At 45.8% G+C, this 21,308-nt stretch overlaps 1 protein-coding gene across 1 annotated transcript; it reads right to left on the reverse strand.

The window, feature by feature from the left end:
- Positions 1-120: 120 nt before the first annotated feature.
- On the reverse strand, positions 121-21,099 carry vars1 (valyl-tRNA synthetase 1). The gene is made up of 29 exons (XM_080540762.1): positions 21,056-21,099; positions 19,689-20,053; positions 19,383-19,526; positions 18,501-18,804; positions 18,001-18,119; positions 17,803-17,878; positions 15,741-15,841; positions 15,179-15,306; positions 14,682-14,846; positions 14,126-14,207; positions 13,121-13,240; positions 12,524-12,632; positions 11,449-11,628; positions 10,903-11,027; positions 10,669-10,772; positions 10,129-10,287; positions 8,494-8,584; positions 7,979-8,084; positions 7,650-7,720; positions 7,230-7,355; positions 6,910-7,014; positions 6,406-6,553; positions 4,979-5,106; positions 4,152-4,307; positions 3,605-3,829; positions 3,068-3,179; positions 1,720-1,898; positions 1,062-1,211; positions 121-371 (listed from the first exon to the last, which is right to left on the reverse strand). The coding sequence occupies exons 2-29, from the start codon at positions 20,049-20,051 to the stop codon at positions 303-305; spliced, it is 3,945 nt and encodes a 1,314-aa protein (XP_080396888.1). The 5' UTR covers positions 20,052-20,053; positions 21,056-21,099; the 3' UTR covers positions 121-302.
- Between the last annotated feature and the right edge of the window lie 209 nt (positions 21,100-21,308).

Consider the following 21,308-nt stretch of genomic DNA (forward strand, 5'->3'; position numbering starts at 1 on the left):
GCCGCTCAACTTGGCATTTAGACGTTAGTGTTTCTTATGACTCAGCACTTCTACATTAATTATCACTCCCCTCGGAACAAGGAACACATGGCTGCTAGATCATCAAACAACGACAGCGGGTAGACTAATACAAGGTCTTTATTTAGTTCCCTAACAGATTGATCCATTATGAAAAGTGACGCAGTACTTTGACAAGAGACAGGGAGATAGAAACAGGGAGGGGTTGTAATTATCTTAAGAAATTGACCAAGTTGTACGTTGTACTGTCTTTAAGGGGGCTGGGGGAGGGAGAGAGGGGTGTGTTACATCATTCTCTTGAAGTTGTCTACGGCTTCCTTGACTTTCTCGAGCTCTGTCTGGCTCTGCCGTAGCTGCAAGAGTGAGAGAGGACGGTTAGAGAGAGAGAGAGAGATGATGGTTGGAGAGAGAGAGAGAGAGGATGGTTAGAGAGAGAGAGAGAGAGAGGATGGTTAGAGAGAGAGAGAGAGAGAGAGAGAGAGGATGGTTAGAGAGAGAGAGAGGATGGTTAGAGAGAGAGAGAGAGAGAGAGGATGGTTAGAGAGAGAGAGAGAGAGAGAGAGAGAGGATGGTTAGAGAGAGAGAGAGAGAGAGAGAGGATGGTTAGAGAGAGAGGATGGTTAGAGAGAGAGAGAGAGAGAGGATGGTTAGAGAGAGAGAGAGAGAGAGAGAGGATGGTTAGAGAGCTGGATCACAACTACATCAAACAGCACGGAGCATGATGAAATCAAACTGAAAGTGTGATGGAAATTGAGCAAGAACAGTTGGTCTCTAATGAATATACATAGAGCTGAATCGGTTCAATGTTCTTTGGCCAAGACCCTCAAATTATAATTGTATTCCAGACAGACAGCTCAACTTATAGGAGCCTCACACGTTTATGTAATCACATTGACGTTTGAAGTATCCGGTTGAAATGATAATCAATCTTAACTGGAGTGAAATCCTGATACACTTCTTCCACATAACATTCGAATCTAATTCATCAGAGAAATCACTACTTCTCTCTCCCCTCTCTCTCTCTCTCTCTCTCTCATCCTCACCTTCTCAGCGTCCAGCTCCTGTACTTTGACTGGCACCTTGTCCTTGTAGTCGCTCTTCTCCATCTTTTCTCTCAGTTTCTCCATCTGTTTCTCCAGCTCCCCCTTCTTGGTCGTCAGCTTGGCCACCTCCTTCTCTACGTCTATCAGACCCTGGGAGAAAAGAGGAATGGGGCGCTTAGGTGGCGTAGCGGGTTAAGCGTTGACCATGTAACCGCAGGGTCCCCGGTTCGATTCCGGCCGGGGACATATCCTGCATGTCATCCCTCCTCTCTCTCTCTCACCCAATCTTCCTGTCTAAATCTCTACTGTATCTGTCAATAAAATGAAAAATATGAGTGGGACTGCCCCACTCAGAAAAAATTACTTGGAATGAACAGATAAAAAAAAAAAAAAAAAGTAGACAGACACACAATAATAGAGCAAACAGAGAAAGGGATTAAGAGAAAGAAAAGAAGGAAGTGGAAAGAGGAAGTGAATATAAGTACTAGAAGTGGGTACTATTACATTTACAGCACACTTTCATGAAATGAAATGTCTTTACTTTGATGACATCTCATGGTTGGGTAAACACCAATAAACACTAGTAAAACCTAGTAAACACCAGTAAACACCAGTAAACACTAGTAAATCTAGTCTGTGGCCTGGCTGAGCCTCTCACCTTGAGCATGAGGTTAACAGTGCATCTGTCAGAGGCGATGGCCACCGCACAGCCCTCTGGGACAGCTCCCTGCGCCGCTGTGAGGGCGTGGATGGCCCCGGAGTAGGACAGGGTCTGGATCTGCAGACTGTACTTCTGCACCAGAGACACCGTGTCTGCGTCTATACACTGGAGGTAACCTGGGAGAGGGAGGGGGAGAGAGAGAGAGAGAGAGAGAGAGAGAGAGAGAGAGAGAGAGAGAGAGAGAGAGAGAGAGAGAGAGAGAGAGAGAGAGAGAGAGAGACGGGTCATGAGCTTGTTGTTTTGAATGAATACATTGATAGAGGTGTTTCAGCCTCCTTGCTTGAATGACATCCTCAGATGTGTAGTGTTACAGTACATGGTTGTGTGGTCGCTTGTAGTATGAAGTAGTTTAGTGGATATGGTCTGGTTGTGGTCGTGTGTGTGTGTGTGTGTAGTAGTGCTGTCCCAAACGACTATTTTTCTAACGATTAATCTAGCGATTATTTTATCGATTATTTGATTAGTCTAACGACTAATTTATCGATAAGGCTAACGATAATTTTTGTACTGTAAAAAAAAAAAAAAAAAAAACTTTTTTGTCTCCACCTCACTGCTATGTTTAGCCAACTTGAATGCCAACATGGCCATTTAGAAGTCTGTCCATCACCACAACACATAGCTAGCTAACGTTACTCTCGCTGCTATGTTATGATTAGCTAAATTGATGCTAACGTAGCATGCGAGCTACGAGCTAGATAACGTACAGTAGGTGCTCGCACCACAATGACAATAGGCTACCGTAGCTAGCCAGCTACATAGCTAACGTTACTAACACCAGAAGACAAGACATACGAACTGTGGTGAGCTACATTGCTTGTGTAACATTAGCTAGTAGCTATCCATTTTCACTCATACACTTAATTGTCTCGCCTGGTAAAATAAAGGAAAAAAAAAAAAAAAAAAGTCTTTTTTTTTTGCGACTAACCGACGCATATTACGCTAACCGACGTATTGACGTAGTCGGTGACGTCGACGATGTCGAATAATCGTAACAGCCCTAGTGTGTAGCTTATAGTATGAAGTCGTTTAGTGGATATGGCCTGGTTGTGGTCGTGTGTGTGTGTGTGTGTGTATATTGTGTGTATATGCTTATGAAGTAGTTTAGTGGATATGGTGTGGTGGTGGTCATGTTACGTGTGTGTGTGTGTGTGTGTGTGTGTGTGTGTGTAGCTTATAGTATGAAGTAGTTTAGTGGATATGGTGTGGTGGTGGTCATGTAACGTGTGTGTGCGTGTGTGTGTGTGTGTGTGTGTGTGTGTGTGCGTGCGTGCGTGTGTAAACTCACAGTCTGCGCGGGTCTTGGTCAGGTTGTAGTCGGCCCTCAGTGACCGGATGGTCTTGACCACAGTCATCACAAACTCCATCTGATGGTCCACCTCCTCACTGTGCCAGGAGAACTACGACCACAAAGTAGACGACCACAAACAAACAGGTCAGACACAAGTTCTAGAACAGTCATCTCCTGATTTGGATTCCAGTTCCAAATAAACAAGGGCAACTAAGCAATATCACACGAGAGGGAGTGTGTTATACTGAATATCGAAAATAGTTCCGCAACTGAACTTCAAATGGACAAACATGTAGTCTAATTCACGGTCATTTAGTAGAACATCTGTGCGGCGGAGTGATACATAATAGTTAAAAGTCCCAGTGCTGTTATACTGTATATCAGCACTCATGGAATGCCTCTTGTCCAATCAAATTACTTCGGAACTAACTGTTGTATAATAAGGGGCTATTACACAGAAGAAGAACAACTTAATCACATAAAACAGAAGGTTAACAATCCATTTCCCCCCCCCCCCCTCTCTCTCTCTCTCACCTCGTTTGTCTCGGGGTAGGGCGTGACAGAGATGCTGGGGGGGTCGTCCTGAGGTCGTCGTCGCGGCAACCTCTGGAAGAGCTCCTCGCCGACGAAGGGCATGATGGGGGCTAGCAGGCGGAGGCCCGTGTCCAGGCAGGTGTAGAGGGTCTGTCTGCAGGCCAGGGCCCGTCTCTGACTCTCACTGTCCTCCTCGGCACGACTCAATACCGGCTTCACACTCTCCTGGAGAGGGGGAGGGGAGGGGAGGAGGAGGAGGAGGAGGAGGAGGGGGGGAGGGAGGAGGAGGAGGAGGAGGAGGAGGAGAGGGGAAGGGAGGAGGAGAGGGGGCACATGAAAGGGAGGTGGGAAGAGAAGAGAAGGTGAGATGAGGAGGAGAGAATAAATACAATAAATGTGGTAGACTGAAACTCGATGCAGTGGGAAGATTCATCAAAGAGATTCAATCAAAAGCCACGCGCACGCGCACACGCACACACACACTCTCACTCTCACTCACGCACTTACACACTCTCACACACTCACACACTCACGCACACTCACTCACCAGATAGACATCACAGAGCTCGTAGAGCCAGAAGTTGTAGATGGCGGTGGTGATCCCTGGGAAGTCGTAGGTCTGGAAGCCCGCGCCACACAGCCCGACGGCCGCACACAACCTGGACAGAATCCACCGGTCCACCACACCCTCCTCACCACTCAACTGACACCACGAAGAGGAGGAGGAGGAAGAGGAGGAGTAGGATAAGTAGAGAGTTGATGGAGAGAAACAAACCAAGCTTTATGCCTCCTTATACAACAGTTAGTTCCGACCAAGTAATTTGATTGGACAAGAGTCATTCCATGAGTGCTGATATACAGTATAACAGCACTGGGACTTTTAACTATGTATCACTCCGAAATGACCGTTAATACAAAGTAGCTAGCCTGCAGATATTTGTGTTCAGGTTACTAGGCAACAGTCCAGTTGCGGAACAATTTTTTGTTGACGGAGCCAAAATAAATGATTAAATAAACAAACAAATCATAATCTGTTGTCACTTATTATTGTTAACTAATAAATTGCGCTGTAGAACTGTTGTATAAAAGCAATATCACACTCGAGGTCGTGCTGTTATACTTCAGGCCTGCGGCCTCGTACCTACGACCGAATCACAGCCGTGCTGATATTCAGTATAACACACTCCCTCTCGTGTGATATTGCTTAATTATACAGTGGGTTACAATACAGAGAAACTAGACATGTACAAACACGAACTACACTGTGAGTATGGGGGTGAATGTTACTGCAGGTACACTACATAGATATACTGTAGCCCACTTGTGTTGCATTGTCCATTTTGCTTTTCCAATCTCTTTCGCCCCCTACAGTACCTGGGCTTTCTCTGCAGGTACAAAGTTGTCCCCTAGCGTCCTCATGGCAAACTTCACCGCATTCCACAGCTTGTTGCAGAAGAAGCGGTAACCAAGGATACGGTTGACATCCATGTTAATATCCCTGCCTGAGAGAGAGAGAGAGAGAAAGAGAGCAAAGAAAAAGGAGGAGAAAGAGAGAGAGAGGGAAGGCAAAATAGAAAAGGGAGAGAGAGACAGAAGAGAGAGAAAGAAAGATATTAGATACATTGGTTATATTCATAAAGCACATTTCGTGATACAAGAAAGTATTTCTTTTTACAAGAAAGTTTTTTTTTTTATGAAATAGAAAACTTGTTTGGATGAGTGTGAGAGACGGTCTGTTGATGCTCTTTTAGTGCAACATGCATACTTCAACATGCATACTTCAACATGCATACTTCAACATGCGTACTTCAACATGCGTACTTCAACATGCATACTTCAACATGCATACTTCAACATGCACACTTCAACATGCACACTTCAACATGCATACTTCAACATACATACTTCAAGATGCACACTTCAACATGCACACTTCAACATGCATACTTCAACATGCATACTTCAACATGCGTACTTCAACATGCGTACTTCAACATGCATACTTCAACATGCGTACTTCAACATGCATACTTCAACATGCATACTTCAACATGCATACTTCAACATGCACACTTCAACATGCACACTTCAACATGCATACTTCAACATACATACTTCAAGATGCACACTTCAACATGCACACTTCAACATGCATACTTCAACATGCATACTTCAACATGCATACTTCAACATGCACACTTCAACATGCACACTTCAACATGCACACTTCAACATGCACACTTCAACATGCACACTTCAACATGCATACTTCAACATGCATACTTCAACATGCATACTTCAACATGCATACTTCAACATGCACACTTCAACATGCACACTTCAACATGCATACTTCAACATACATACTTCAAGATGCACACTTCAACATGCACACTTCAACATGCATACTTCAACATGCATACTTCAAAACCAAAAACATACACACGCCCGCTGCCCTCATAAATATGCTCTCTGTCTCTGTCTCTCTGTGTCTCTCTGTGTCTCTGTCTCTCTGTCTCTCTCTTTGATATTATCTTAAAACTCTTAAACGGTCTTACGCTCTCTGAGACATAAATAAATAGATATTATCTTTAAAATAATGCATAAGACCGTGAGCAAGAAACCGTATAACATGAATACACTGAAAACTGGCATCAAGGCTCCACCTTCAGACGACTATGGACAATAACCTGCCATGTCAAGGGTCTGCACCAATACCAAGGACATGAGATAGGAGTGTTAGTTCATATGTAATTGGTATTAGAGGCCAGCGTCGTGGATGTAGTGGGATGTGGGTTTACCTTGGCTGCAGTAGGCACAGAGGGCAAACCGGAGGGCATCTGTCCCACACTCTGGGATCCCACTGGGGTAGTCCGACTTCTGCCCCTGCTTGGCCTTCTCCACCTCCACTGGGTCCAGGTTACTGTCCTTCAGCTGGGCATGGAGACCCTGAAGGGAGAGGGGGGGAGGGAGGGAGGGAGATAGAGAGAGAGAGAGAGCGAGACAGAAAGAGAGAGACAGAAACAGAGACAGAAAGAGAGAGAAAGAGAGAGACAGAAACAGAGAAAGAAAGAGAGACAAGAGAGCAAGACAGAGAGAGCGAGGCACAGAGAGAGAGACAATAACGGTTGTCATGAGCTGGAACAAGGAGCTTAATAAAGCTTACAAGACAACAGCCCCCCTAGGTTATCTTACAGTACGTGAGTGTGACAGAGAGAGAGAGACAGACAGACAGACAGAGAGAGAGAGACAGACAGACAGAGAGACAGAGAGAGAGACAGACAGACAGACAGACAGACAGTTACCTCTATAGAGATCCCAGTGATGACATCCAGTGGGTCGATGACGTTGCCGAGAGACTTGCTCATCTTCCTCCCGTGGGCGTCCCTCACCACCGCATGGAGATACACCTGACACACACACAGGCACACACACACACAGGCGCACACACAGGCACACACACACACACACACACACACACACACACACACACATACACACACACAAATAGTCAGGTTATCATGGGAACGCTAGTTCAATAACATACCCCTAGCACCCTACCCTGCAGTGGCCCCTCCTACCCTACCCAGGTACCCCCCCCCCCCTCACCTCCTACCCCCCTCACCTCTTTGAAGGGCAGCTTCCCGGTCAGTTTGAGGCCCATCATCACCATGCGCGCCACCCAGAAGAACAGGATGTCATGGCCAGTCTCCAGCAGCGTGCCAGGGTAGAACACGTTCAGGTCCTGGGTCTGCAGAGGGAGGGAGGGAGGGAGGGAGGGAGAGAGGGAGGGAGAGAGGGAGGGTGGGAGGGAGGGAGGCAGGGAGGCAGGGAGGGGGGGAGGGAGGGAGGGAGGGAGGGAGGGAGTCAGGCAGGGAGGGAGGGAGGGAGAGAGGGTGGGAGGGAGGGAGGGAGGGAGGCAGGGAGGGAGGGAGGAATGATAACAATTACACACAATCTCTCTTCTCTTTGGTAGGGGATGGGATGGTAACACTATGGTAGTAACGCCACGCAGATGACCAGTGGGAACAGACAGTGGTCCTACCTCATTAGGCCACCCGAAAATAGAGAAGGGGAAAATCCCAGAGGAGAACCACGTATCTAGGACGTCCTCGTCTGAAACACAGGATGTGACATGATCAACAGAAGTCACAACGGTCGGTGCACAGGACAATTTCTTCACTTGACTGCCAAGTGGAGTCATCCCTGCAGACATACTGTGTATGTATGTATATATATACAGTATATCACAACAAACAATTACTGTTCATTAAACTATTCTGTTCGGCTGGTCTCATGCAGGCTCTGTTGCTACGAGTGTTGCTAGGGTTATGTACAGTATGTCGCTATAGCGACAGTATATCGGTATCTTACCCTGTCTGAGGTTGATCTTGTCGGCCGAGACGTTGAAACGCTTGGCTGCCTTCTCCCTGGCCTCCTCCACGGTCCTCCCACTCACCCAGTAATGATCATCCATGTCCTAGAGGGGGGGGGGAGGGAGAGGGGAGGGGAGGGAGGGAGGAGGGGAGATGAGGAGGGGAGGAGGGAGGGAGGAGGGGAGATGAGGAGGGAGAGGGGAGGGGAGGAGGGAGGGAGGAGGAAGGAGGGGAGATGAGGAGGGAGAGGGGAGGGGAGGAGGGAGGGAGGAGGAAGGAGGGAGGAGGGGAGATGAGGAGGGAGAGGGGAGGTGAGGAGGGAGGGAGGAGGGGAGGTGAGGAGGGAGAGAGGAGGGGAGATGAGGAGGGAGGGAGGAGGGGAGATGAAGAGGGAGAGGGGCATTGAACTGTCAATAAACGAAGCAAAACCTCATGCCGCATTCAAGCATGCAAGAGTGAGATGGGGCAAGAGAGAGAAGACACGGGTTTATAGGACCGGTGTGTGTGACGTACCTCTCCTGATTTGACGGAGGGGTCGTTGACGGTGACGAAGTAAGCGGGGATCCGGTGACCCCACCAGAGCTGACGGGAGATGCACCAGTCCCTGAGAGGGAGCGAGAGAAGGAGAGGGAGAGAGGGATTAGAAAGACAAATCACGGGGGTCACGTGAGAGAGGGAGAGAGGGAGAGAGGAATTAGAAAGACAAATCACGGGGGTCACGTGTCTCAATTGGTGACAGCCCTGGAGTTCAGTATCCACAGAGAAAAACACGTTTAGGGTTTCCTTCAGAGGCGCCACTTTGTTAGATCTAAGAGTTTTACCTCCTCCTGATTCCGTCGTGTACAATGACGTAGAGAGGTTCCTTATCGACCGAGTAGGTATCACTCATTTTATTTCCGCCTTCTATGTGTCTGTCTACTATATATAGTACTATATTCAGGGGTGCACATAACTGGTGCGCCAGTGCGCATGCGTCGCCAAAATGAATGCTGCGCGGCAGATCAGCTGCATGAAGGCGGTCTTGCGCACCAACAGTTTTTTTTTTTTTCTTCTTTTTTTTTTGGGAAAAGTTGATTTCAGTGTTTACAGAACAGAGCAGTGCTTAAAGAGATGTCCGTTTATATCAGTGTGTTTAAAGAACAGACATTCAGTTAGTGCTTAAAGAGATGTCAGTTGATTTCATTGTGTTTAAAGGAGTCGGACAGACTTTCATGCTTAAAGAGCAGTCATTTGATTTTGCATTTGTTTCTTTTGTTTTGCACACAATCATTTGGTCGTTCATCTTTATTTATGAATAAATGTCGTTTTGCTAATAATATATCCATGCATCCCTTTTTTATCCATCCTGTGGGACGGGTCGTGACTCGCGAGCTCGGGGAGCACCAAGCAGCATCCCTAGGTGCTCCTCTGAGCACTGGCCCCAAAAAGTTATGTGCACCCCTGTCTATATTCTACTATGTCTAGGTGATATTACAAGCATCTCACAGAGATGGGAGAGAGATTTTGGTACTGAGTATGTTGAAGACGATTGGCAGGAGGCCATTAGGGTGTTTGGATCTACATTTACATGTAATAGACTGAGAGAGACACAGTATAAAATACTACACCGTCTATAACTCCCTACATACTAAACAAGATGGACCGCCAGGTCTTTCCCCCCTGTGTAATAAGTGTCAGAGAGATTGGAACATTATTTTTGGCAATGTAAATTGATTGAAAGATTTTGGGGCACAATTTCCCCAGGAGCTGAGCTGCCTTTTTCGGGTAAAGATTAAGAGAGACCCAGGCCTTTACATCCTTGGCCTTCCCTCAAAGGAGGTAAGTCTAACTCGTTTACAAATTACAAAAAATTTATAATATTTTGATTAATTGGATCAAGGATAAGCCACCTCATGAAAGAATTGGTGTGGTTCTGAGGGGTAATGAGAGGTCCCTTTACCCAAATGTGGTCTCCTGTACTTGACCTACCTGGAGAATTAACTTAACTACTGCTGATGGGCCAATATTTATTGCAATGGTCACAGCCACCTTGAATAGAGTCATAAGTGTCTATTCAAGGTGGCTGATAAGTGTGTGTGTGTGGGGCGGGGGGGGGGGCCTAATCAGTATGAAGGTAATGGAAGTGAGACCCTCTGGGCTGAGGCCCACCTGATGTTGTCCAGCCAGTTGAACCAGGTCTTGAGGTGGTGGTCTGGGATGATCTTGAGTCGGCCCTCCCTGACAGCGTCGGCGGCCTGCTTGGCCATGTCTGCACAGGCGACGTACCACTGAGGCTTCAGCAGCGGCTCCACGATGTCCTTGGAACGACTGAGGGAGAGAGCAACACACAGGAGGGGCGGGGGGGTCAAACTATGGACCCACATAGTCATGGAGGATCTCTGACAATGGCTAAGATATGTCTAGCTTCATCAACTGGAGCATACTCGCACAGAAATGCACGCACGCATGCACGCTTCACCTATAGAGAGATAGTGGTGGTCTGGATAGTGAGTTGGACTTGTGATCGGAAGGTTGTGAGTTCAAATCCCGCCTGAAACCACACCACTACTAGTGTGCCCTTGAGTAAGGCACTTAGCCCTCAGTTACTCCAGGGGGAATGTCCCTGTAATTCGAAATTGTAAATCGCTTTGGATTAAAAGCGTCTGCTAAATGGCTACATTTATTTTTAATTTTATTAAAAATGTTCACCTGCAAACTGGCACCACCATGGGATTGTCCTTGATCTCCTTGAACTGTCCGTTGTCCTTCAGAGCCTGCAGTACGGCCTTCCTCGCCTCGAAACGCTTCATCCCCTGAGAGACGGGGAGAGAGAGACAGACAGACAGACAAACAGACAGAGAGAGAATGGGTTTACCATGCATAAGCAAACAGAATACGTGGAGTCATTTTAAGACACAGGAAGGAAAGTGAGATGTTAGTTACCAGGAAGGGAGCAGGCACGTTGATGAGCAGGCCGTTCTCATCCAGGATGTTGATGAAGGCCAGCTTGTGTCTGTTTCCCACCTCGTAGTCGTTGTGGTCATGAGCTGGTGTGATTTTCACAGCACCTGGACGGGAGAGGCAGAGGAGAGGGAGGAGAGAGAGAGAATGGTAAGAAGGCAGAAGAGAAAGGAGTAGGAGGTGGAGAAAGGAGGGAAGGTGAAGTGAGAGATGGGGGGGAGGAGGAGAGGATATCAGAGGAGAAGAAGAGGAGTCAAGAACAGTATATATGTTACGGTACATGTGGGAAAACGGTACACGTGGGAAAACTAGGGTTAGGGTTAGGTGCTACGTTGACTACGCTGGCATGTCTAACCCCAACCCTAATCCTAATCCTAACCCTACCCCTAACCCTACCCCTAACCGTAGCACCCTAGCACCTAACCCTAACCTTAGTTTTCCCACATGTACCGTATTCCCCACATGTACCGTAACATATACACATGTTCACCACATCACTAGAGTCACAACCACATCATCTTGTGTTACCTGTTCCAAAGTTGACGTCCACAAAGTCGTCAAACACAACGGGCATCTTGCGGTCGCAGAAGGGATGGAGCACCATCTTCCCCTTCAGGTGCTGGTACCTGGGGTCGGCAGGGTGGACGGCTACAGCGGAGTCCCCCAGCATGGTCTCTATACGAGTAGTGGCCACGATCACCTCCTCGTCTGAGCCACGGAGAGGGGGGAAGAGAGAGTAAAAGTGAAAGATTAACAAGCAGAAGAGCTCATATAACTCCTCATTAAAGAGAGTCTACACTGGCTTCCTGTTAAGTTCAGAATAGATTTCAAGATCCTTCTGCTTGTTTATTCGCTAAATTATTATTTGCTGCTTGTAAATTCCCTAAATTTCGTTGTTTGGTACCTGTACTGTAGCAATGACAATAAAGTCCATTCATTCATTCATTATGAAGCTCTCACTGGCACAGCACCAGAATATCTGAAAGACCTTTTTGCTAGCATGTCAGCCCAATAGAGCTCTCAGGTCTTCTGACGCTGGTTTTCTCTGTGTACCACATGTGCAAAAGAAGAGATTTGGTGAGGCTGCGTTCTCATTTTATGCACCCAGATTGTGGAATGCACTGACAGTTTACATTAGGGATGCAACCTCAGCAAATATCTTCAAGTCAAGACTATAAACCCATCTTTTTAATATTGCCTTTAAATGACTAAATAGTACAATTATGATTATATAATGATTGGAGCACTTTGAACTGCAACGTTTGTAGGAAAAGCGCTATACAAATAAAAGGTTATTATTATTATTATCATCAAAAGGCACCTTGGGGCGCTTAGGTGGCGTAGCGGGTTAAGCGCTGACCATGTAACCGCAGGGTCCCCGGTTCAATTCCGGCCGGGGACATATCCTGCATGTCATCCCTCCTCTCTCTCTCACCCATCCTTCCTGTCTAAATCTTCACTGTAACTGTCAATAAAAATGAAAAATATGAGTGGGACTGCCCCACTCAGAAAAAAGGCACCTTTATTCAGTGGACACCCCCCCCCCCCCCTCTGTAATCAAACCAAAACATCCACCCAGGTATCCTGTCTTTCTTTCTCTCACCTGATCCCTCGATCTTGTAGGAGAAGGAGACCAGGACTCCAAACTCCACCTTCTCCTTGTACCCTGGCACAGGCAACAGAGTCCTCCCTGTCAGCTCCTTCTTATCTACCTGGAACACAACCAAGACACAGCTTTATCAACACAGACACACTGGAGCAGGGGTACGTTCAAGACCACACAGCTTTATCAACACAGACACACTGGAGCAGGGGTACGTTCAAGACCACACAGCTTTATTAACACAGACACACTGGAAGACAGGTACGTTCAAGACCACACATCTTTATCAACACAGACACACAGGAGTAGGGGTACGTTCAAGACCACACAGCTTCATCAACACAGACACACTGGAGTAGGGGTACGTTCAAGACCACACAGCTTTATCAACACAGACACACTGGAAGACGGGTACGTTCAAGACCACACAGCTTTATCAACACAGACACACTGGAGTAGGGGTACGTTCAAGACCACACGTCTTTATCAACACGGACACACTGGAGTAGGGGTACAAGCCAAGGGGTTCGAGATAACAGCGTTTTATCTGCACAAACAAACCCCCCCCCCCCCCCAAAGAAACTGCATTAGACCCACCTCTATGTCGGAGATGGCAGAGTTCAGGGTGCAGGACCAGTTGACCAGCCTCTTGCTCCTGTAGATTGTTCCGTCTTCATGCAGACGAATGAACGCCTCCTGGACTGCATACGACAGTTTCTATACAAAATAAGGACCGAGATATTAAGTTGACTATCCTTCAACATGCTCAGATTTTTCCCCTTTTCAATAGAGACACTAAAGCGGGGTACACACATACGGATTTTCTGCGATTTCAGCGATTTTCGGATGTCTGAAAACAACAGAAAACGCCCGGTTATCAGATGGATCTTAACATTTTCCTATAACAGAATCCTGGGGTGTGAGGTGTGTTAAGAGTCAATCTCTCCCGGCAACCTGCTCGGAAAATGGGCGTGGCCGGCAATCGTAAATGTGAAATGTGTTCAATACTTCCGACCAGAAACCATAGGGTTGCCAGATTGTTTGGTGGAATTAGCGGTTTTAGACTGTGGTTAGGGTGGAAAATGTCATTCCCATCTGGCAACCCTGCTCGCCAATCAAGAAGCGAGCTGACTTCGTCTTAATAATAATAACTTTATTTGTATAGCGCTTTTCCTGCAAACGTTGCGGCTCAAAGTGCTTTAATCATTATATAATCTTAATTTAATTATTTTGTAATTTAAAGGCAATATTAAAAGGATGGGTTCACGCGAGATTTCTGGCTTGGGGAACGAGACTCTAGACTAGAGTCTGGAATCTGTCGTTCCCCACGCCCATTTTCCGAGCAGGTTGAGAGTTGATTGACAATTGAAGAGAATTGACTCTTAACACACCTCACACCCCAGGATTTTGTTATAGGAAAATGTTAAGATCCATCTGATAACCGGGCGTTTTCTGTCGTTTTCAGACATCCGAAAATCGTGCCAAAACCGGCCAAAAACTCCTTATGTGTGTACCCCGCATAACCCATCTTCAGAGACAGTCAGAGTGTTCCTGTGCAGTTATATGACCCTTCTGATTGGCAGCTTTAACGGTACTACTCACAGGGTCCATGGTGAAGCAGGCTCTGTCCCAGTCCAGAGAAGATCCGAGCTTCTTCAGTTGGTGATAGATGCGGTCTCCCTTCCTAATGCCCAAGAGAGACAGAGAGAATTTTAATTTATTTTGTATTTATTTCAGTCCTTTCTTTTCTTTCTACAGGGTATATACAGGAATCTTGAGGTTCATTTCAATACCTTTCTAAGACTTTTTAAAGACCTTTAACCGTTTACATCAGTGACACCTTTAACTTAACAGTTTTAGTTTGCAATAGACTAGACCACTATCATACAACACCATTTCCGGTTCATCTTTGTTTTTTAAATAAAACTAATAAATTCACTAACTTTTACAACTCTTTGGACAGAGTCTAATTCAGAAAAATACCTACAAAATTCAAGACCTCATAAAATCGTGATAAGACTTTTTAATACTTAAGGGTCTTGATTTTTCAAAAAAATATTTATCAACTTTTAATACTTTTCAAGACACCGCGGATACACTGTAATTTATTTCAGTCCTTTCTTTTCTTTCTATCACCCTCTCTCTCTCCACTACTCACTCGTTCTTCCACTTCCAGACCTCCTGGATGAAGCTGTCTCTGCCCAGGTCGTGGCGGCTCTTCCCCCTCTCTCTCATCAGCTTCTTCTCCACCACCACCTGGGTGGCGATGCCCGCGTGGTCACAGCCCGGGTTCCACAGCGTGGTCTCCCCTCGCATCCTGTGCCTGTGGGAGGAAACACCATCCCCATGACGTTAGAATTATAAGGTTCTATCTCCATTTTTGTCAAAATTGAGTTTTTTACATAATCTGATCCATTAGGTGTTTATTAATGCCTGTGTGGTGTTATTTTTAAAATGTTGACATGTTTTAGTTAGTAATTAATAAAACACAAAGGTTCCATCTCACAAAACATAATGGAATGTAAAAACTTTGACGCTCAATATCTCTGAACTACCCTAAAGAAACATTGTAGTAGTATTGGGAATTCTACTGCATGGGACTTAACACTTTGAAAGACATCACTTTCAAAGTCAGATTGATTATTTGAATTTTACCATCTGGTCAGAGAGTCCTGGATGGCGTTGGTTAGGGCGTGGCCTAAGTGGAGAGATCCGGTCACGTTGGGCGGAGGGATACACATCATGAAGACTCCGCGGGGATTCGGCTCACTGATATCTTTGCGCTGAAGAAAAAAGGACATTATAAAAAAAAGTGGGTATACTGTGATTTTTCCCTCCCAGCCTCATATCGTTCATTTCGGAACGCCATAAAAATAAAAATGCGCTCCCTGTCTAACGTTATATATATATATATATATATATAAATTAAATGTTATAAGGCTGATCTGTGCTACATTTTGACATTTCATGTCGCATCTCCCCCCTTTGATGGTATATGACGCTATAGTCAGTCCCAATGGTCCAAAAGTCAAGTGCTTCGTAACACAGACGGAATGAAAGTGAAAGTTCTGTCACAAAACGCTGTTACGTATCCTCGCACATTTTTAAGTGGGTATATGGAAATCCTTGGCCTTTCCTAGTGGGTATACGGCGTAGTCCTGCGTATCACGTAGACTACACCACTGACTTCAAGCATAGATAAAATAGGCTGTCTCACCCCATACTCAGGCTTGAAGTAGCCCTGCTTCTCCCACCAGGAGTACCAGGCCGCCTCCACGTACTGGGGGCTGTAGGCGTCTGGGAGGGGGCTCAGGACGTCTGGCGCAGAGGGAGAGAGAGAAGAGCTTAACGCACATGTCAATCTGTCACCCGTCACAGAACACTTTGAGAGAGACAATAGCAGAGAGAGGTGGAGTAGCAGAGAGAGGTGGAGTAGGAGATGCATGGTTAATATATATATACAGGGGTGCACATAACTGGTGCGCCAGTGCGCATGCGTCGCCAAAATGCATGCTGCGCAGCAGATCAGCCGCATGAACGCGCTCTTGCGCACCAACAGCTGGAAGCGCTGGGAGAGGAATTTACTTCCTCAAAATCCAACTGCTGACTGCTGACTGCTGCATCACTGCAAGCCCCACTAAGTAACTATTTGCCGTCCCCTCAGCCGAAGGCCCGACAAGTAATCCATCACAACAGTCGACCGACGACGACCACGGCGACTCCCCTCACGAAAACATTCGGAAAGTATCGTAACTCGTACTTTCATTCAGCGTATCGCGTATCGCACGGTTATCACGCCGACACGTGAAAATTCAGTCCCAAACGACTCGTGGCTAAAAGGAAAAACAACACCAAGGGACACGTTTCTTTTCTCTGAAGCTTTCAAACGTTCAGACGTTTGTTTTACAGCTTCTTTATCGCACCTAGACCCCTGACCCAGGGAATATGGTTGGGAATTCTATTAGAAAGAAAAAAAAAGACTTCGTTGCACAATCAAAATAATGAGCTATTTAAAGTGATAGCCTACAACATCCTCTACCATGGTTGAAATTGAGGACAGTGATAACAGCAGTCAAGAGAGCAGTGATGATGATGATTAAGCTTGTAGCATAAATAAATGCTTAGGCTGTAACTTTTTGTTGAAAAGTTGATTTCAGTGTTTACAGAACAGAGCAGTGCTTAAAGAGATGTCAGTTGATTTCATTGTGTTTAAAGGAGTCTGACAGACTTTCATGCTTAAAGAGCAGTCATTTGATTTTGCATTTGTTTCTTTTGTTTTGCACACAATAATTTGTTCGTTCATCTTTATTTATGAATAAATGTCGTTTTGCTAATATAAGTTATCCATGTATCCCTTTTTTATCCATCCTGTGGGACGGGTCGTGACTCGCGAGCTCGGGGAGCACCAAGCAGCATCCCTAGGTGCTCCTCTGAGCACTGGCCCCAAAAAGTTATGTGCACCCCTGTATATATATATATATGAATGAATGAATGAATGAATGGTCTTTATTGTCATTGATATAGTACAGTATAGAACAGTATACTAGTAGTATAGAACAAGTAGTAGTATAGAACAACGAAATTTAGTCGGGGGGGCTCCCCTGGTGCTAGGAAAAAATAAATAAAAACAAGAAGGGAAAAGAGCTGGTTTACATAAAATAAAGGCTATGTACACTATCCACTATACTATACTATACAAATAAAACACTGTGCTGTACTCTATGCTATGCTATACCTATTCTAACATTTCCTATCTCTGAACCTTATGTACCCTAGGGTTGTCATATTGCACAGTGTTATTGCACATTCATTTAAAGTGTCGCAGTTTGCAGGTTTGAAATGTACACAGTTGTGTTTCAGTATTACACTTGATTTCAATCTTCCACTTACGGTACATGTGGGAATACGGTACATGTGGGAAAACTAGGGTTAGGGTTAGGTGCTAGGGTGCTACGGTTAGGGTTAGGGGTTAGGGGTAGGGTTAGGATTAGGGTTCGACATGCCAGCATGTACCAAGTCGATGTAGCACCTAACCCTAACCCTAGTTTTCCCACATGTACCGTTTTCCCACATGTACCGTAACATATATATTACCAGTATATAAATATATATATATGCCATTCAGCTGACACTTTTATCCAAAGCGACTTACATTGCAGTGAGTGCATAAATTTTTCAGTATATGTGGTCCCAGCAGGAATCGAACCCACAACCTAAGCGTTGTTAGCCACAATGCGCTACCAGCTGAGCCCACAGAGGACCACCACCATGTTATTCACCTTTCTTCTCTCCAGCAGGGGTGGGGATGTCGTACGTGATCACCCCCAACTCCTTCTTCTCCGGTTTGGCCTTTTTCTGAAGCCAGAGAAGAAGACAGGAGGAATGCATGTGTGTTACGATGAATTCTGACTCCCATAATAAACATTTTGAAAAACAAAACAGAGTCCATCCATCCATCCATCCATCCATCTCTGTACCTCCGTCTGTGGCGCCAGTTTCTTCTTCTTCTCCTCCGTGTCCTTCTTCTGTTGGAACTTCTCCAGCTTCTCTCTCTTCTTCGCATCTTTCTTCAGCTGGGCTTCTGTCTTTGGTGGGCCTGCAAGAGAAGAACAAATTGGGGCGCTTAGGTGGCGTAGCGGGTTAAGCGTTGACCATGTAACCGCAGGGTCTCCTGTTCGATTCCGGCCGGGGACATATCCTGCATGTCATCCCTCCTCTCTTTCTCACCCATCCTTTCTTTCTAAATCTTCACTGTATCTGTCAATAAAATGAAAAATATGAGTGGGACTGCCCCACTCAGAAAAAATTACTTAAAAAACAACAAATTCTAAGAAGAACAATAACTGTAGATAGTACCTTGTCCTTGGATTTAGAGCTTAGGTTTAAGAAATCACCTTTGGAACGTCAGGAACACAAACGCATATTACCAGTCACTCTAAACACACTAAAACACATGGGCTGACCCTTGGACCCTTACCATTGGCCTCCGTGGCATCATTGGCATCAGCAGCAGCAGGACTGGCGTTGGTGTTAGCGTTAGCAGCAGGACTGGTTTCAGCACCAGCAGGAGCAGGAGAGGTTTTAGCAGCAGCAGGAGAGGTTTTAGCACCGGCAGGAGTGGGTTTAGCACCAGCTGTAGTATTGGTCTTGGGTGTGACTGGCACCATCTTGTCACAGAGGGAGAATTTCCCCAGAACCTTCAGAAACTGGGGCTGGTTAACGCAGGTCACAAACCACCTGGTGACGTTGGTCAGACCCTTCCTGTCTGACGGCTCCAAGGCCTAGAAGAAGAAGTCAAAACAAATGAAAACAAACCAATAAGAGTGCAGTAACAGGGTATATACAGGAATCTTGAGGTTAATTTCAATACCTTTCTAAGACTTTTTAAAGACCTTGTCAATATTTTTCCAGACCTCACCGCCACTTCGAGCTGTAACCGTTTACATCAGTGACACCTTTAACTTAACAGTTTTAGTTTGCAATAGACTAGACCACTATCATACAACACAATTCCGGTTCATCTTTGTTTTTTAATAAAACTAATAAATTCACGAACTTTTAGACTCTTTGGACAGAGTCTAATTCAGAAAAATACCTACAAAATTCAAGACCTCATAAAATCGTGATAAGACTTTTTAATACTTATTAAGGGTCTTGATTTTCCCAAAATTGATTTCAATTAATACTTTTCAAGACACCGCGGATACCCTGAGTAAGACAGATTCCAGACAGTCTGCTTGCTACAATGGCACCAACTGACGATCTGCTGAAGTCATTTTCACTTTCAGTTTCACTCCTACTCCAAGAATGAGGAAAAGCAAGACAAGCGACGACAAGACAGAGATGACTCGAGTCTCACGTATTTGAACGGCAGGAGGACGGCTGTTGCCACGGAGATATCAGCCAGAGTGAGGCTCTCTCCGACCAGGAAGGTTCTAGGCTCCAGGGCCTGGTCTAGAACCTTTAGAACACGCAACATCGCTGCCCGGGAACTCTGCTGGAGCTGCGGAACCGGAATCACACTCAATCAGCTTCAGAATTTAAATCAATAGAAAAACAATTGTCTATTCATGTTGTGAGATTAGAAAAAAGTATGTATGTGTGTGTGTGTGTGTGTGTGTGTGTGTGTCTGTGTGTGTGTGTATCAAGGATCCCCCTCACTCACCTTCTTGTCCAGACCCATCACCCCCAGCAGTGGGAAGACCAAAGCACAGGACACAGGGGTGAGCTCATTATCAGCAAAGCTGAGCCACTGCCACACTTCACTCTCCTGTTTAGGACCAGCTCCTGTCCTCTTCCCCTGAGAGGCCAGGTACCAGCCCACAGCACTGGCTCCGGTAAGGACGGAGTCACCGTCACCACCCCCCCCAGGGCCCAGTACCACCCTGGGCCGAGAGCGGGAGGAGGCGAGGGTGGCCGGCGGTTCCTCTATGACGGTGTGGGGGCGAGCGGGGCAGAACTCTGCAGCGATGAGAGCCAGGAGGCTCCTGAAGTCGTCGGGATGGGGCGACACGTAAAGAGACGCCATCTCTGGAGGACAGATATTAGGCTATGATGAGTGGGTGGGTGTATGCAGGGTTCCCACACCTTCTGAAACATCAGATTCAAGCACCTTTCAAGGACTTTCAAGACTCAATTCCCTCAAATTCAAGGACCCAACACGGCATAGTTTGAGACAGATCTAGATGAGAATTGATATAATAGGAACTATCCGCTCACAGACAACAATTAAAAAGAGAGGCTTGAATGTGTGAACACTAGATGGTCTCTTGCCTTCTCTACCACAGCACAGCAAAACTATATATTGTGATTCATTGTGTGTGGTTTTTTTTTGAGGGAGAGAGAGGGTAATTCAAGCACTTTCAATGACCCATGTCTATTGTCAAAAACTTTTAAGACCTTGATTTCTTTTTCTCAAATTCAAGGACCTGTGGGAGCCCTGTGTATGGTGTGTGGATGTCATAATCATGTAACATTGGTGGTTATCCTAACTGTAGGAAATCTCCAAAGCCAAAACATGCTGCATGCTGTAGCTACAATACTGCCACAGTAGTACACATGTGGTTGTTAGCCAGAGCTATTGTGATGATGTGGTTTGTTATGGTGCCTTTGTGAAGTACTGCACCAACAGTACACACATGGATGTTACATATATCACATATTGTGATGTGGTTTGTTATGGTCCAGTTTGCACTAGGGTAAGCTACATGTCAACAGTGCGAATTGGGTCAAGTAAATAAGAGTTTCACATAGAGAGAGGTTAGCAGATCACTGACAATGAGAACATGATTCCTGCTTTTTGGCTGCAAAGTGCTACAAAAACCTTCTGGACGTCACCTGTCAAACTAACCAAGACAGGTATGCTAACTGGCTAGCTAGCTAATCTAATCATGACATGTTTACAGTTTTGACAATCTGAGAGCACAAGCTTCCTCCCCATTCATAGCAGTTGCCTTTGACTATCAATTGCACAAAACCCTTGAAGAAATACGTTGTTTGTGACTAAACATTACTTTGAAAAGTGTCTCCTACCTTTGAATGAGAGAGAAAGAGACGTCAGCTTAGTTTAGCATCCAGACACCCACATGAGTCTTTGTGCCGTTGAGCGATGTCATCTGTCGTAAAGACAAGCCGCTTGTCTGATGCAACGTGGTGAAGGACCCCCTTGGTCGGCTTCACAGCCACATCCGCCAGTCACATCAAGGAGGCCTAGAATAATGCCTTTTCCGATTATCAACTGATAAATGATGATATTAATCATCACACCACCAGTGCAAATTGGAGG

This window comes from Nansenia antarctica (assembly GCF_963989245.1).
Source record: "Nansenia antarctica genome assembly, chromosome: 10".
Taxonomy (NCBI): Eukaryota; Metazoa; Chordata; class Actinopteri; order Argentiniformes; family Microstomatidae; genus Nansenia; species Nansenia antarctica.